The sequence below is a fragment of the Trichomonascus vanleenenianus genome (genome assembly GCF_965637985.1).
Source record: "Trichomonascus vanleenenianus strain CLIB 3782 genome assembly, contig: TRVA0_009S, whole genome shotgun sequence".
In the NCBI taxonomy this organism is placed as follows: Eukaryota; Fungi; Ascomycota; class Dipodascomycetes; order Dipodascales; family Trichomonascaceae; genus Blastobotrys; species Blastobotrys vanleenenianus.
In genome coordinates this window covers 150,385-167,563 of record NW_027481878.1, presented here as the reverse complement: position 1 = coordinate 167,563, position 17,179 = coordinate 150,385, and the positions used below count along the sequence as shown (strand labels likewise).

Here is a 17,179-nt window from a genome sequence, read left to right as displayed (position 1 = left end):
GGCCCTTCCGGATGTCAGGTGTATGGAAACTTTATTAGATTTAGCTACCGGGTACTTTAGGTTGCTACGCAAGAACAAAATGTGGCCATTACTGCAAGGTAGTAACAATAATAACCGCCAAAGACTGCACAGAGAGATGTAAAACGAGGCGATATTGAGTTGAAATGAAGTCCACAACAAGATCAGCCCCCTGCGTTAGAGGGCAATCGGGAGTTCCGTATTACAGGACGTAGATACCAGGTCAATTCACGAAAAAGTCAACTGGTGCCATGAGACGCTTAATGAAATGAGAGCAGTGGCTACCAGTATGACTGATCCCAATTCCGGCTGATGCAGGAGAGTGGGGGAAACAAATGTATCCGCTAACTTTGTTAGTGCGAATTTTCAGGGCCAAACGGATATCTACCAAAGCTATTGCCAGTTACCGGTAATAGCATTTCCGTGAGAGCTAGTAACGGAAGGTGTGAGGAAGCTTCCGTGACCAGACTGAGAGACAGAGCGACAAAAGTAGGCACATAGTGTATTGGTGTAAAAAAAAAGTTGATTAGAACTAAAAAGATAGCAAAATATAGCAGTAGTCTGGAAGTTTGGGTGCCGGAGTGCCAATGCTGGTGGTACGTACGAGTTTGCCGAAGATTAAGTTAACTCTTGGCCGGTATTTCTATCGCCAGATTGGAGAAAGGGCTCCTTCGTCATTGGGCGACCATGTTCGATTTATCCACGACATATGCCTGAGGTTGGGTACGAACCTTGCTAGCACTTCCGATGCAGGGATTGAAATTTGCCTTGCCTGGACATACAACTCTAGCGACCTTTCCCATCCCCGTAAACGTCGGATGGATAAGAGCACATCCAAATAAATACAGTTTGTCAGAATGCGATCGGCCTGCAAAACTAGCACAAGTCTCATAGATCCTATCTCGTACAATCCGCTTATGATATCGAGGGCATAGTCTCCCGTTTGCTGAGAAATGACAAGGTCCAGCCTCTCAATACTGCCAATTCTACCACACGACGACAGCACGCCCATAAGGCAACGTGCTTCACGGGATATATTAGTTGGCGGTTGTGAAAGGAACCTCACCTCAACCCGGTTTATACAACCCCACAAAGCCAGCGTCGACATGCGTACACTTATCCGGTCAAAGCGATCACGTGCATGGGTGAGGTCTTCTGGGTGTACCAATGGCACGCGATAGACGTAGACGCGATTCACAAGGATGCGGAATGTTATTTCGGTGGGGCCAAATTCAACCTGTAGGCCATTCCACAATCGAGCCTCAATGATATCTTCTTGATTGGGCGTCGCAGCCTCTCGAGGCGCCCAGGATTGGATATCCTGGGCAAAAAACCGCGTAACATTTGGTCTATTTTCAGTCATGGTTGAATGTTATGGGGGCAAGAATGTTTACTCGCCAGGGAAAATAACTAACTCAAAATAGCATAACTGTTATGACATGTCGCATGTAGTGAAATCATGTAAGCCTCACTGTGCGCGGCTCAACCCCGGAGTCCAGTTATGCTTTCCAAAGCAATCACAACTATACCTAATAAAATGAAGAATCACTAGTCAGATCTCTTAAGGTCGAGCTAGATAGAATCAGATTGGATATGCGTTTCAGCTCATTTCAAGCAATGTGTGATTTTTTGCGAGCTTATCACTGCATGAGTACAGTTTATCTCCTACGCAACAACGTACTGTACTAATAGTTGCATTCTGGTTCAATATGCCTTGAAAAACGGGTGAAAATGGATTCAGTCTGAATAACAGGTGGGGTTTATAGGCGGCTAATGATCGTTCTTGAACAGATAGGTCTTCTTCCTCTCGCGCTTCCGGTACAAAGAAAGGACGCTTTTAAACTGCTTCTCATGTGCATCATACACCTGCTGATCTCTCTCCGACAGCAGATCATTATGGAACAGCTTCATCAAAATGCTGTGGAACAATTGGTATGGCACATAGCGTTTCCGCACGACCTTGTCGAACCCTTCGTCCGACACCTCGTCCAGGCTCCCAGCGTACTTCGGATTGAGATGGTCAAATTGGCGTACCAGCTCCTCAATCTCCTCGTCGCGGATCTGTGCCAGCAGTTTTCTAATAGTCGTCAAGTTCGTAATAGTCCGGACGTTCTCAAGGTTGTCATTTGACATGTACGTGCGCTTCCCAGCGGTTCCCTGAATCCCCCATGCCTTGGCCAGGCTCGCCTGCTTTGCACCAAACTTGGCGGCAATCTCGATGGCATAGCTGAGGCGGTGCAGGTTGAGCATGCGCATCTGGCGCTCACTGACCGAGAACTTGCCGCCCTTGACGAGGTATACCGCATCGGTCATCATGCGCACGATCTTTATGCCCTCTTCAATGTCCTTTGGGAACGTCTTGTCGCGGATGTTTGTCATGTGAAAGTAAGATTTGTGGGTGTACTCGACGTCGACATCGATCTGGTACTGATCTCGGGCGCCCTCCTTCTGGAGCAGCAGCTGGCCGACCTCGATCGTACTGACGAACCCGGCTCGCATGCGCTTCAGCTCTTCCCACACCAACTTGAAGCAAGTTTTGTAGTAGTAGCACTGGCAGTAGAGCGCACCAAGCACTGCCTCAGCCAGGATCGGTCCTTCCTGGGCCTGGCCTGCTAAATGCTCAATGACGGTCATGCAAGCCGGGTTCTTCATCACCGGAAGGCTCGTAACAATTTCGGTCAGCAAGTCCTGTCCTTTGAGATCCAGTGGGAGCAACCCCGTAGGGTTGGCCTTGGCAGACTTGGTCTCGGACATAAACGTTAGGAACCGCTTCGGGTCGTAATGCAGGATCTTATTTCGCAGCTTACCGTCGACGACAACCTCATCAAACAGTTCGCTGGAGCTAAACACCTTGGGCAGGCTTTTGATGATCTCCAGCATCCACTCGGACTTGCTGATGTAACTCTTGGCCGGCTTGTGGTATAGCTTGTCCACTAGCACGAGATCATCGAGATCCTTCGGCACAACTTTATCGTCTTCGACGCGGTTGTAGAAGGTGCGCTCGGTTATCGGGCCATTATACATGCTCACCATTTTTCCTCGTCTTTACTATACCAACCGTTAGATACTAGAAAAAGCGATTTATGATATTTTTTGGGTGAAATTTCAGATCTCCCCCTGATTTTGGTGCACGAGATGTGCCATACAGGTCCGGAAAATTTAATCACCGACTAGACATCCCAGGGAGAAGTAGGAAGACTACACTCTATGTACTTGCTTGTATTACGACTGAGGCAGTAGGCGAATTGAGGCGATATTTTTTTGGACATTTTTAGGGCGATAAGACTTTTTTGGCCTTTCTCCATGGTATTTTGTACTTGAGCCGCATATCCTGCGGCTGGAAAGAGACACCAGCAAGAGGTCTCTATCACTGCACCAGCTGTAATAAGAATTTACAACATATTCGTACTGTAAAGGAGCTGACCTAATTATACTCTATTATGTTCTAACTTCGATACAATCTTTCACCTTTATTACCGTTCTTTACTGCCCGAATGCCGTGTTGCGAACACGACTGTGTAACCATTTCTCCCGACAGTCTTGCATTCTGTAACAATATTTTGTAACAAAATTTTGTCGCCGGTTCTGTAACCATTGTTACCAGTGATCATGCCCTTATCGCCACCAGGACTACTATTCATAGTAATACGAGTCATTGCAACCAAGTTTTCCTTAAGAATTAATTGAATCCGAATGCATTAAGGCTAGAGTGAGATTACTGCCGGGTTTAATTTACGAGCAACTTCCAAGTTGAAAACGTGGGAAAAGTGAAAAGATCCGGATAAACCTAAAATAATGGTGCTTTCCAAAGCCAAATCTATGACAACCCATTAAAATCAAAATTATAAGCAATCATTTAGGCTCGTTGTCAGATGCTGAGCACTAATACAGCTCCACTAGTGCAATTGGGGGGACCAGTCCCCCCAAACCCCCCTGGAGCTCCGCTGCGCGGAGGTTCTGGCTGATGTGACGGGAGGGGGTTTGGGGGCAGAGCCCCCAACTACGGGAGCTCGAGGGCTGGCCCTCGAAAAGCAAGGTAGCAGCAATGTCGACGGCGACGTACTGGTTGAGCCGCACTTTGTGCGGCTGAAAGTACTCAAAAACACCTGCGTATTCGTACTATTCTGGCAACACACTAGTAATAATAATAATGAAAATATATATCCGAGATCGGCTATGCTCGGTACTACTCGAAAATACTGTACGTAGATAATCAGATTGTATTGCCGAAGCTGTACCGTGGTGTACCTGTAGCATCTGAATCAATATGTAACGCATCCACTCTTCCCCAACCATCGCTGCACCCCTCGGAGCGATGGAAAAGATTCCCGAGTCCATCGTCGGTTATGCATCTACCCCAGTGAACCAACAATACGGGTTATGCCAATCATACAACAGGTGGGGACATATGCGCTACGTGTCAGCCCTCCTTCCGGCCGAGGAGCCCATATCTCCCTCCCCAACCCACGTAACACCAGCAATTCCACACCTACTCTATCACGCATACCCTCTCTACAAGCCCTCCGCGAAGCGGAGCTACGGGGGGTCTGGGGGGCTGGCCCCCCAGGTATAACACACCCGGTAGCCCGTGGCGCGCCGCACGCGGCTGAATCAACACGCACGGCTGAAGTGAAAAAAGTTGTCGGTCGGCGTAAGGCGGGGGATGCGGGGCAGTGGTGCCGCCGAAAGAGCGCCGAGCCAGCCCCAACCCCGAGAATCGGCTTTGGCTGGGGGTATAAAAGACGTATAAGACGCGTGGACACCAAGGGGCCGAGCGTCATAAAGAAAAAATGCTTTCCACTTTGAAGCGATCCTTCTCGACATCCGCGCGAAGAATGTCTGCCGCCATCATCACCGACAATGTGCGACCCCAGCCCGACAAGGTGCTGAGGGACATCGCCGATTATGTTCACGACTACAAGATTGAGTCTCCAGTGGCCATGGAGACCGCCCGACTGTGTCTCCTCGACACTTTGGGATGTGGTCTTGAGGGCCTCAAGTACGAGCAGTGCTCGCGATTGGTCGGCCCAGTCGTCCCGGGTACCGTCGTTCCGAACGGAACGAAGGTCCCGGGTACCTCTCACCAGCTTGACCCGGTCCGAGGCGCCTTCTCTATCGGCACCATCATCCGATGGCTCGACTTCAACGATTGCTGGCTTGCTGCTGAGTGGGGCCACCCATCTGACAACCTGGGTGCTATCCTTGCGGTTGCTGATTGGCAGAGCCGAACCGCCAAGGCGACCGGCGGAAAGGAGGGTAAGCAGTTCAAGGTGAAGGATGTTCTGGAGGCCATGATCAAGGCCCATGAGATCCAGGGTGGTCTTGCCATTGAGAACTCGTTCAACAAGGTCGGTCTGGACCACGTTGTCCTTGTTAAGGTGGCCTCTACTGCTGTGGTTTCCAAGCTTTTGGGTCTTTCCAAGGAGCAGACCATTGACGCTTTGTCGCACGCTTTCGTCGACGGTCAGGCTCTGCGAACCTACCGACATGCTCCAAACACCATGTCGCGAAAGTCCTGGGCTGCTGGTGATGCTTGCTCGCGAGCTGTCAACATGGCTCTTCACGTGCGAAACGGTGAGCAGGGCATGCCATCCGTCCTCACTGCGCCAACCTGGGGCTTCTACGATGTCCTCTTCAAGGGCAAGGAGTTCACTTTCCAGCGACCATACGGTTCTTACATCATGGAGAACGTTCTGTTCAAGATCTCGTACCCAGCCGAGTTCCACGCCCAGACCGCCGTCGAGGCCGCCATGACTCTCCACTCCAAGCTCCAGGCTCTCGGCAAGACCGCCGAGGACATCGAGAGCATCCGAATCCGAACCCAGGATGCCGCTATGCGAATCATCGACAAGAAGGGCCCACTTTACAACTACGCCGACCGAGACCACTGCATCCAGTACATGGTCGCCGTTCCATTGATCCACGGCCGTCTCACCGCCGACGACTACACCGATGCCGTCGCCTCTGACCCACGAATCGACGCTCTGCGAGAGAAGATGGTCTGTGTTGAGGACCAGCGATTCTCCACCGAGTACCACGCTCCAGACAAGCGATACATCGGCAACGCCATCCAGATCACCCTCAAGGACGGCACCGTGCTCGACGAGGTCGAGGTCAACTACCCAATTGGCCACCGAATGCGACGAGAGGAGGGCACCCCAGTGCTTCTCGCCAAGTTCGAGCGACACCTCCAGGGCCGACTCGGCGCCGACCGAACCAAGCAGATCATCGCCAAGTCCAACGAAAAGGTCGGCGAGCTCGACGTTGACGAGTACGTTGACCTCTACTGCTAATTTATTTCCTATCCTGTATAAAAATGTCATCCCATTTGCTCCATGAATACTCCTTAGCATCTATTGACTTGGGGGCCAGCCCCCAAACCCCCGTAACTCCGCTTCGCGGAGATCTCGTAGTGATCTACGGCGATAAAAGCAGTGTTTGATTGAAAGCTTGCAATACTAATAAACCCCCATGGTAGTGTTTACCTCCTAAAAGATCTCCACGAAGCGGAGCTACGGGGGTCTGGGGGCTGGCCCCCAAGTGAACTGAAGTAGCGAAGGCCGTTGAAGACCTCCGCGAAGCGGAGCTACGGGGGGTTGGGGGCTGGCCCCCAAGTCAATTGAAGTAGCAAAGGTCGTGGGGCGCGCGATAAATCCACTTTGTCATGTGAACAGTGCGTTACAAATCTGTCAGGCTAGATCCGAAGGGATTAGGTGAAACCAGGTACGATCTCTTTCATTTGGTCGGCGGCTTCTTTTCGCGAAAAGCCTTACGCAGGAGGTGGGACTGCCCTCCGATGAAAACCAAGCATTAGTACGTAATGTTGTCTGACTACAATCTTTAAGTATTACAGTGTAATAAGTAGCATCCGATTGAAAAACTTGTCAAGCGTAAGTAAGAGAGATGTACATGTATCTCTATGTAAGTGATGTCTCTGGCCTTCGGCCTCCCACAGACGCTAATGGATTTTTATTCATACATTCACTTGTCAAGCGATGTTTTGTAGTGTCTAATTTATACCTCCAAGCACTCTTATGAATTGTCATATTAAAACTGCCATTTGAACGTGCTGTTGTGAAACTGACAACTTTCAAGTACCGTAGTGCATAATATGTATTGTAAGATTGGCAATTCAACTAACCAAAGTATTAATATGTTCTCCGATTGAAAACCAAGCATTAATATGTACCCGGGTAGTTCTGTTCTGACTATGTAGGGCTTATATTCTGTTGAAGTGCCAGGATCTTGTAGAATGGATCGCTATATCCATCAGAAGTAGAGTTGGCAATCGCATTGGTAATACTCTCGTTGATAGGCATTGTTTACACTACTCAGCAGTGCACAGCATAGAGCATACAGCATATATTTGCTCAATTTCTAAAAACACCACAGGTGGGGACTGCAATGAATATAACGTTACTTCCAATCCTGTATGGCGGACTGGTGTTGAGTTCTATCCCAAAGCAGCCACCAAAAGTCCCACATGATGTTGCAAACTTCAAGTAGCGTCGTTGAAAATTAATTTATTGGAAATTTCTTAGTACTAGGATGTGTCGCCGGATTAATAACACCATGTAGTCATTTATCGTCGGATTGATCACTTAATGATATTATGTAATGTCTGATTAAAAGCGTCATTAATGTATCGCCGGATCCGAAATACCGGTAACTAAGTAATGTTATGTGCTATGACTAAATGCCTCGAACATTCTCAACAACCACAATGATATTACCTGACACGCAATATCTAATACCAAGCATTAGTATGTCGTCTTGAAAACATTGATATGCTAGCCTGATTGGTAACTTCAGCCATTAACATCTTTGTTGGCTAATGACGTTAATCATTTATTCCGCAAATAGAAAAGTCAAGCACCGACATATAGCATTGAAAATTCAATTGATAGTACCCGGTACTGTACTGCCCCATTGGACAAACATTGGTATGTCGCCGGATTGAAAACGGCAAGTGATATTATGTAAGCGCTTACCTAAAACAAATAATAGCCCCCATTAGACAGCGGTGCATTGCTCAAACGCCTCCACCAACACTCATCAAATCCAACAATGTCGAGAACCAAGCGAGTTATGAAGGAGATGGAGGACGTGCGAACCGACTTCGACTCCAAGATCACCCTCCAGCCCGTCTCCGAGGCGGATCTGACCCATCTCAAGGGCACCTTCCACGGCCCGCCTGGTACACCCTATGAAGGCGGCCTCTTTACCATTGACATCAAGATCCCGGTAAGCACACCCGCAAATTGCCAATTGAGCTCATTACTAACATAGATTGGTTTAGCAAGAATGTAGGTTGAGCCACGCACCCGGCAAGATTGAGTGTTTCCCCTTTGTGACTAACGTTGAGTCAAATAACAGACCCGTTCAAGCCGCCGCAGATGAAGTTTGATACTCGAGTCTACCACCCGAATATCTCCTCCCAGACCGGTGCAATCTGCCTTGACATGTGAGTGCTGTTCGATTGGGTAATTTCGGTTGTGGAGAGAGCTAATGGCGCGTAGCCTTAAAGACAAGTGGTCTCCGATCATTACGATCAAATCCGCATTGATTTCGCTTCAAGCGCTACTGCAATCGCCTGTTCCTGAGGATCCGCAGGACGCTGAAGTCGCAGGAGTGTACCAGAAGGATTACAACGCTTTTAAGGCCAAAGCTGCGTAAGTATATTAATTCTTAGGGGTGGGGTTCAGCTAACCGTGAATAGCGAGTGGACGCGGAAGTATGCTGCTGAAGAGTCGGATGATACGGACATAATTGAGCTCTATGGTCTAGACAGGAAGGCGGTTGAAGCATTTGAGGGCATGGGCTTCCCGCGGAACAAGATTGTCAACGTCATGCGCCAGATGGGCATCCGTGAAGTGTCCGAGTCTGCCCATAACCAGATTCTCGAGAAGCTTTTGGAATAGATAGCCTTAATAAAATCCTCACAGCAGGGCTACGGAAGGAACTAAATGATTAATAATGCCCCTCCGCGCAGCGGAGCCACGGGGTCTGGGGCAGCCCCCCAGGAAGATCTAATAAGAACCAAATGAATGATATTTATATTGACCAACTGGGGGGTTGGCAATCTAACGCAGTTGGGGGGACCAGTCCCCCCAAACCCCCCTGGAGCTCCGCTCCGCGGAGGTCTTCTGCTCCCTCTACTATTCCTCCGCGAAGCGGAGCTACGGGGGTTTGGGGGCTGGCCCCCAAGTCAATTGAAGTCGAATGTTATGGGGGGACCAGTCCCCCCAAACCCCCTGGGGCTCCGCTCCGCGGAGGTCTTCTGCTCCCTCTACAATTCCTCCGCGAAGCGGAGCTACGGGGGTTTGGGGGCTGGCCCCCAAGTAATCCAGTGGAGCATTTGATAAATGGACGGTTAACTGGCGAAGTAGTAATGGACGATTAACAATAGTATTGTATATGCGAAGATATGTACGTTACAAGTAGAGGCCTTCTAGGTTCTCCTCGATCTTGTTCTTCATGACACGTTCCCTGGCCTGACGGAAGTCCTCTGCCGTCACCTTCATTCGGCGCTCCCGCAGAGCAAGCAGACCCGCTTCGGTACAAATAGCCTTGATGTCGGCACCCGACAGGTCGTCCTTGGAAGTAACAAACTCATCAAGATCCACGTCCTCCGCCAGACTCATTTTGCTCGTGTGGATGCCAAGAATCTTACGCTTCGTCGCCTGGTCCGGGTTCTCAAACAGAATCTTTCGATCGATTCGCCCGGGCCGGATAAGCGCTGGGTCGAGCGTCTCAATCTTATTGGTGGCCATAATGACCTTAACCTCGCCTCGATCGTCAAACCCATCAAGCTGGTTAAGCAACTCCAACATGGTTCGCTGCACTTCTCGTTCACCGCCCGACGTAGACTCATACCGCTTAGTACCAATGGCATCAATCTCATCAATAAACACAATAGACGGAGCGTGCTCTTGAGCAATCTGGAAGATCTGGCGACACAGTCGCGGACCATCACCCAAATACTTCTGAATAAGCTCACTACCCACAATTCGCAGGAAAGTGGCGCTAGTCTGGTTTGCCACCGCCTTGGCCAGCAGCGTCTTACCGGTACCAGGGGCACCATACAAAATGACACCCTTTGGCGGGTTGATGCCCATCTCTTCGTACAGCTCTGGGTGGGTCAGCGGCAGCTCTACGGCCTCCTTGATCTCCTGGATCTGCGACTCGAGACCGCCAATGTCGGCGTACGACTCGGTGGGCGCCTTGTCGAGCTTCATGACCGAGACCATCGGGTCCGATTCGTCCTGAAGCACGCCTACAATGGATACGGACTTGTGGTGCAGCAGCACCGAGCACCCGGGCTCGAGCAAGTCCTTGTCTACAAACGATCTAATGGACACGTAGTACTCCGGGCCCGATGTCGACGACACAATGGCGTGGTCGTCGTCAATGAGCTCCTCAAGCGTGCCCACGCTCATGGGGCTCCCGCGCATCTCGTCCACCTTGGACCGCTCCTCGGCCATCTTGTCGTCAATTGGCCTCAGCCGCTCCTGGTTCTGCACAAACTCCTCCTCCAGCAGCAGGTGGTCTTTAATTCGTTCCATCTTGAGCAGCCGCAGCTTGCTTCGGGTCGTCGGGTACACTGACGGCAGCTTCTGCATCCCCTCGGGGCCCTTGCTCTTCTTCTTCTTCTGTCCTCGCGTCTGCACTGGAGGCTCATATCTGGGTTCTACACATTCAGTCAGCCTCTCTCCGTTACTTCTTATTCACTTCACGTACTCTCGTTCTTCTATAGCGCTTGTTAGTCCTGTGGCGAACCCACTCTCTCGGGGGATCACGTACCTTATCTTTCTTCTTGTCGCCTCCCGATGGATCGGTCGGGGGAAGTCCGGATTGATTTTGTCCCTGTAGTCATCCCGTCAGTTAATTGTCCTTTTTCTCCACCAATTACGGCCTGCTTACCATGTCGTTCGGTTCTTCAAAGTGTGTGTGGCAAGAAGGGTTCGCGATCGAGGTCGCCCTTTTGGCGGTGTTGTCCCAGCGCATCCTCCCAAAACGGCCGCCGCCGCACGAGCCGCACTACCTTCCATGGACTTCGAGCCGCACGTCGTTGCGGCGTGCTTCGCGCCGGTATGTGGCGATCTCGCCTTGGACTATATACCTCTTAATATAGCAATTGCAGACCATAGCTATTTGTGTTTATGGGGGGATAGTCCCCCAAACCCCCCGTAGCGACGCTTCGCGTCGGTATTGTCGATGTCACGGTTAGATTATATCGCGCTCTGAACATAGTAATTGCAAATGGAGTACAACTGTGGGGCCAATACGAATTTGTTATTCTGTACTTTTAAGTCGAGCTTAGCGCCCCACCAAAGACTTTTATTGTACCACCTCGGTATTGTTACTACATGGTTAAATTCTTGGGTCAAGCTCAGGAATACCATACAATTGTTGCCCTTCCATTGCGTTGGTACATTTCTGCATTGTGAAGTATGCCTAACAGTAGTAAAGATAGCCTTGGCGGCCTGCACAGAAATGGCTTATTATGCTAGAATCTCTAGACTACCCATTGCCCCAGTTCACGGAGACGTTAGATTTTACGGACGACTGGTGTGTCTTACAGTCTAGAGCATATTTCTTCTGTTATTATTAACTAGGGTACTTTGCTTTGTAATTGTAATATAACACCTTGGTCCAATATAAATTGTATAGTCGAAAAGATCTCCGCGTAGCGGAGCTTCAGGGGGAGTTGGGGGGACTGGTCCCCCCATTTATTGTCAGGCACTGGTACTAATTGGTACTTGGAATCTACCTATGTGTGGTAACTGAATAAACAGGAAAGTACGAGGAAAGTAAACGTTTTGATGCACACTGTTGAAGCATTATTGGCTCGTTCGTGCTATTAAGCATTGAATTCCCTGGTTCGCTGTGAAGCTTTGATCTATTAGTACTACTGAATGGCCAACTCAATTACTCTACCTACAATTGCCGAACGCTATCATCCACTCAATTATAACAGAGTAGTTATTCATTTCTCAACAAGCCACTTGTAGATGATAGACATATCCTTGGTCTTGTACTTGTCAGTATTTTGCACGGCATCATAAATCTCCACCGCCTTATCGGCCATGGCAAGATCCAACTTGGCCAACTTTGCCGCATCAATGGCAAGCTTCAGATCCTTGTTCATCAGGCTAGCAGCAAACCCACCCTCGTAATCTCGACTCGAAGGAGTGTTCTCGCTGACTCCTGGAACCGGGTTATTGACCTCGGACGACCAGCATCGGCCCGATGAAGTGTTAACAATCTGCGAAAAGAGCTTCATATCCAGTCCCAAGCGGTTAGCCAACTGGAATGCCTCAGAAGTTGCAATGTTCGTCAAGGCCAGCAGATAGTTGTTCGCCAGCTTGGCGGCAAGCCCGAGACCTGGGTTGCCGCATGGCACAATTTTGCCTCCCATAAGACTCAAAATGGGCCCAATGTCAGTAATGCCGTCTGCGCCAACCATGAAGGTAAGGGTGCCGTTCTTAGCCCCGACAACGCCGCCGGACACTGGCGCGTCGACAAAGCGGCCAATCTTTCGCTGCTTGAGCAATTCAGCGGTCTCGAGAGAGGTCTTGACATCAATAGTCGACGAATCAATAAACAGCTTCTGCTTCTGCGGAGGGTTCAGCTTTGCAATTTCGTCGTAAACCAGCTTGACGTGCTTTCCCTCGGGGAGCATCGTGATGATCGTTTCGCACTGATCCGCCACATCCGCAGCGCTCTTGGCCTTAATAACGTTAGAACCCGTGACCTGGTCCATGGAGGCGCTGTTCACGTCAAAGATATGGACAGAATCCTGCGCGGGGAGCTTGTCCCTGAGGTTCTGGGCCATGTTCAGCCCCATGCGGCCGAGGCCAATGAATCCGTAATTCGCGTTTAGCGAGCGGCAGCTCGAGAAGCTTCGCTTGAATGCCAACATCTCAAATACACTCTCGAATAGTTTTTGCGGGGCTTTCTGCCTAGTACTCCAGGCGTATATTTATACTCCGCAGGCATATGCTGCATATTCTGGGGTCTCAACGGCTATCCACGGGCATCGCTCGGGCGCGGGGGTGCGGAGACGGACCCCGCCATAATAACCCCATAACCCCGTTACCGGTATTCTACGTGTACCTGTAAGATCATCGGTGGTACCAAGCTCCGAAGCACACGGGCCCTATCCAGATATTCCGCAAAGACGGAATGGGCCGTTAGTCATGCCATTTTTCTCGGGAAGACTGAATCTACGCCTTTGGACGCACTGGTGTTAGTCGCATATAGCGATGCGTTCTGGTACCATACAGCAGCCAATTTGTCTCGTATGGATTGATGCAAACAGGCTTATAGTCTAACTACTCCTGGTTGCTCTGTTCAACTCTTTGGTACGTACAATAGGTGCAGTAATAGTACAGTAATGTCCCAGGCTGGTATACGGGCCTGTTTGACGGGCGAATATCTCGCATCAGGTTGGGCTAGTATGCAAAGGAAGCCTTCAATTAACTCATATTGATCGACTTATGCATGTTGATGATAGAAGAATCTTCAAAATTGCTCTATTATATATTTTTGTGTAAGCCACATGATAGAAGTCTGACGATGGGTTCCGCTTCGTTTACACTTTGCATGTTGGGATTGTATTCTACCTGGTACTGTTGAAAAGAGCTGATAGTAAGTAAACTTAAGTTTTGCTGCTACCATAGTAATAACTTAGACCTGCTCCAGTTCTCGGGGACCTATGTCCTCCTAGCAGACCCATACGGGCTCTGTTTATTGGAGCCACTTCTGGAACTCAAAATTATGCCACAATGTGTCGGGGTCTCACGGTTCAAGGTCAATTGCCATTATCTTTCAATACTGTGGTCTCTTCATGATTGAGTAATCTCAGCAAGTCCCGCAACAGCCTCTTTCTTTGGATTAGGTCTAGCGAACGGGTGAGAAATTGAATTTGGGATACTGGGTCTGTTGGGCGGAAATTATAGAGAGTCGTCTTTCGCAGTTGTCCTTTCCTCCTCTATCACTCTATCATACTACTACTAATATTCGCAGCTCGTCTCAATTACTTTTAACTGTATGTGAGATGCATGATTTGTACGAGAAAGTAAAAGAGATATCAAAACTCAAACAGCATAAATCAAAATTAGTATAGAAAATATCAACAGTCATAATATGTACAATTCATCAAACCGATTACCAACCAAAGGTCTCAGTGTGCAAATAAATTTCCTCGGGAGCAACACCTGCCGCGTTCTTTCGCCCGGCAACCACGTTCATCTGAAGATCCGCCGTAGCATTCGCGACGCGAGAGCGGACAGCATCACAGCCTGAACTAATGACAACCGTTCGCGGGCCAAACGTCGACGAAAACTGGCTCATAATCTCCTCAATGTTTGGCCTACCCTGGATGAACTCTATAGCTGTGTACTGTTCTTTGTCATCACTCGAGCTGGCAAGGTCCTCACGGGTGACGTGTACCTGGCAATGGACAGAGACACCTTCTGGAAGCTCGGCAAGTGCACGCTGGAGGTTTTCCTCATACCAAGAAAAAGTGCCCAAGTTGTGCACGATCCAAACTAGCCGGATGCATTTAGTTCTGGCCACCACTCCGTCTTTCAATTGGCCGCAGATGTGTTCCAAGAACGGAATGACAGCGGTCGCACCTGAGCCGGAGCAAAAGAGTACAACGTCGTCAAATGCCTCAATCCGTCGAGTCATGCCTCCGTAGGGCCCATCCCAGAATACCTTGTACTCTTGTTCAGACTTCTCGACTGCCTGCTCATAGAGGGTCTTTGTGAATCCGCTGTAGGGCCTGGCGATAAGGCGAAGCTCTACAGTCGACTCGTCCAGGCTGTATTTCGGAAGGGATCCAATCGTGAACGGATGGTTCCCCAGCGGCTGGATCGAAGCGAACCGCACAAACGTGTGTTGGCCCGGAGCCCAGTTCGGGAACCGCGAACTGATAATTCGTACTTCAACAGCATTGTCGGGGAGCACCCTCAGCGTAGCTGTTTCCGTCCTAAACCAGTCCTTGCGGATACTGAGGTAACTGGTCTTGGTGAAGTATCGGTAGAGAAGGCCAGCACTCCACAGGGCCAAGGTCGCCCAGAGATAACACCACGATTCGAGGGAGCCCCCCGTGTGCCAGAACAAGATACCAAAGTAGGCAATGGCGGTCGGCCAGTGGTAATGCAGGAAGAACTCGTAGAACCGGTCGCGGATCGTCCTCAGCGAGAAGAAACAGAGGGTCACGAGCAGCACAATAGTCACCGTACCCGAGGTCATCATATCGTCCCCGTAATACGACTGGTGCAGAAATTTGGCACCTCCTTCCCACATCGGCTGGGCCATGAAGGGCACGGCGTGTACCCACGCAAAGAACAAGCTCAGCCAGGCGATAGTCTGGTGATAAACGTTCAATCGCTCGTAGCTTATTCCAGTGAGCCCCGTGACGACGTTGGATTTTCCAGACAGAGTGTAGATCAACGGCGTGAGAGCATTTGTTACCAAGCCCGCCCTGATTGACAGGGGAGGAGAACCAAACCCACTGCACGCTCGGTACCAAAAGTGCGGAATGAAGACAATACAGAGAAGGAACAGGAAGGCAGAGAACAGAACGGCCAGGACGTTCATCTGCGACGGGAATGCAGTATACCTGGAGATCACTGGGTATCGTCTGTATCCGACGTATCGAACCAGAGCAAAGAGCCTTCGGACGAACGACGAGGGTCCGCTGGTGGTCCCCCGGCCCTGGTACCTCCGGTCGCTAACGTAGTTTATCAATCTGTACGCAATGAGCAAGAAAACTAAGACCACGTAGTAGTACATCGTCCACCGAGCGTACTTGGTGTTACTGGCCCAGGGGATCTTAGCCTGCGAGATCGCTTGTCCCTGGGCGAAGAGGGCCGAGTCAGTTGCTGAGCAATTGTACTCGACGCCGTCCTGAACACCCATGTAAGAGCCCATTTTCTATTCGAATAATAGGAAACTATTAACGGCTTTTTAATATATCTACGATCTTCATATTCAGCGACGATCCGTCTCTGAAGCCTATCTTATATGAAGTTTTCGTCCAGTGAGCAAAATTCAATTACAATATGCTCAACGGACGCATACGTTTCCGCTGATTATCCGGCAGTGAAAAAAAGGATACTCTATGCGATGCTATGCAAGGCTCTTGAAGCGTTAGAGGCATGTTGGAAACCATGAGTCCTGATCTGGTTCATAGTCATTGGCCTCGAAGCCCTCGAGTCATCGGAAGCGCCCTGCGGCTGTAGGTGATTCAGAAAAATGCTCGCTGCATCACCAAATATTGCTCGGTTGTTTCAGCGGCTATTAGCCCCTAAGCGATATAAACCAACATGAATTGTTAATGATTTACCATCTAGTTATTATTTTCTATTAAAAATAAGTTCTGATGTGGTCAATTTGTTTAAATATGCGGTTTAAACTATATATGGTAGTCTACCTGGTATATTCGGAAGGGCTACGTACTGCGCAATCAGAATGGTTTATTACGGTAAACAGTACGGTAGTAACGTTAGGTGGAGGCCAAATTTCTATTTCTCGGAAGATCTTTGGGACTGTTATAGTTAGTTCAATTCTCTAGAGGTCGTGCAATAGTGATACATGCTCATTCAATGTGCTCAGGAAAATCTAGGATTGGTGTATGCAGTCTCATGTACTCCATCAATTCAAAGTTTCAGCGCCGATAGGCATACGCACCCGGTAGTCCTCTGTGGCTTTAAGGGCCAATTTTATCTTCACAACCTGCTTGGCTGGAGATTCGCAGATCTTTTCATTTAAATGAAGATACAGGTCTGGAATTCAGCCGTGAAGTTCTTTTACCACGTAGCACTGCGTCAGTGTTATATGCTCTATTAATGTGCTCAGGATGCCTCCGGGCATTACCATTGATGGCTATGTAAGCATTTTTATCGTGACGAGATTCATGTATACAATCCTTCCAATTCAAAGGTTTTGGTGAGATTATATAGTACAGTTCTGCTCATATGAAATATACGACTTAGGCCGGTACCAATATATAGATCTCCCTGTTTCAGTTCGCAAGATGGCCTTCTTTGCGTAGGGTAAATACGAACTTGTCCGCCCGGCAGCTCCAGAAACTCCCTACCGAGCTTGCGAATCAGACGAATTACGAACACCTGTGTGTTCGGGATGA

General features: G+C 49.4%; 7 protein-coding genes across 7 annotated transcripts; 2 read left to right on the top strand and 5 right to left on the bottom strand.

The window, feature by feature from the left end:
• Positions 1-661: 661 nt before the first annotated feature.
• On the bottom strand, positions 662-1,381 carry TRVA0_009S01530 (uncharacterized protein; the record flags this gene model as incomplete). Its single annotated transcript, XM_076683563.1, has 1 exon — positions 662-1,381. One exon carries the CDS (start codon positions 1,379-1,381, stop codon positions 662-664), a length of 720 nt encoding a protein of 239 aa, XP_076542190.1.
• A 407-nt stretch (positions 1,382-1,788) lies between these two features.
• Positions 1,789-3,051, bottom strand: TRVA0_009S01508 (uncharacterized protein; the record flags this gene model as incomplete). The annotated part of the gene is made up of 1 exon (XM_076683562.1): positions 1,789-3,051. One exon carries the CDS (start codon positions 3,049-3,051, stop codon positions 1,789-1,791), a length of 1,263 nt encoding a protein of 420 aa, XP_076542189.1.
• A 1,757-nt stretch (positions 3,052-4,808) lies between these two features.
• PDH1 (putative 2-methylcitrate dehydratase) lies at positions 4,809-6,311 on the top strand (the record flags this gene model as incomplete). Its single annotated transcript, XM_076683561.1, has 1 exon — positions 4,809-6,311. The coding sequence occupies one exon, from the start codon at positions 4,809-4,811 to the stop codon at positions 6,309-6,311; it is 1,503 nt and encodes a 500-aa protein (XP_076542188.1).
• A 1,588-nt stretch (positions 6,312-7,899) lies between these two features.
• UBC1 (E2 ubiquitin-conjugating protein UBC1) lies at positions 7,900-8,939 on the top strand (the record flags this gene model as incomplete). The annotated part of the gene is made up of 6 exons (XM_076683560.1): positions 7,900-7,961; positions 8,026-8,262; positions 8,318-8,324; positions 8,395-8,482; positions 8,538-8,690; positions 8,738-8,939. The coding sequence occupies exons 2-6, from the start codon at positions 8,086-8,088 to the stop codon at positions 8,937-8,939; spliced, it is 627 nt and encodes a 208-aa protein (XP_076542187.1). The 5' UTR covers positions 7,900-7,961; positions 8,026-8,085.
• Positions 8,940-9,452: 513 nt separating this feature from the next.
• Positions 9,453-10,944, bottom strand: RPT2 (proteasome regulatory particle base subunit RPT2; the record flags this gene model as incomplete). Its single annotated transcript, XM_076683559.1, has 4 exons — positions 9,453-10,708; positions 10,759-10,768; positions 10,822-10,884; positions 10,942-10,944. The coding sequence occupies 4 exons, from the start codon at positions 10,942-10,944 to the stop codon at positions 9,453-9,455; spliced, it is 1,332 nt and encodes a 443-aa protein (XP_076542186.1).
• A 1,063-nt stretch (positions 10,945-12,007) lies between these two features.
• Positions 12,008-12,868, bottom strand: TRVA0_009S01420 (uncharacterized protein; the record flags this gene model as incomplete). Its single annotated transcript, XM_076683558.1, has 1 exon — positions 12,008-12,868. One exon carries the CDS (start codon positions 12,866-12,868, stop codon positions 12,008-12,010), a length of 861 nt encoding a protein of 286 aa, XP_076542185.1.
• Positions 12,869-14,190: 1,322 nt separating this feature from the next.
• On the bottom strand, positions 14,191-15,963 carry FRE7 (ferric reductase family protein; the record flags this gene model as incomplete). The annotated part of the gene is made up of 1 exon (XM_076683557.1): positions 14,191-15,963. One exon carries the CDS (start codon positions 15,961-15,963, stop codon positions 14,191-14,193), a length of 1,773 nt encoding a protein of 590 aa, XP_076542184.1.
• Between the last annotated feature and the right edge of the window lie 1,216 nt (positions 15,964-17,179).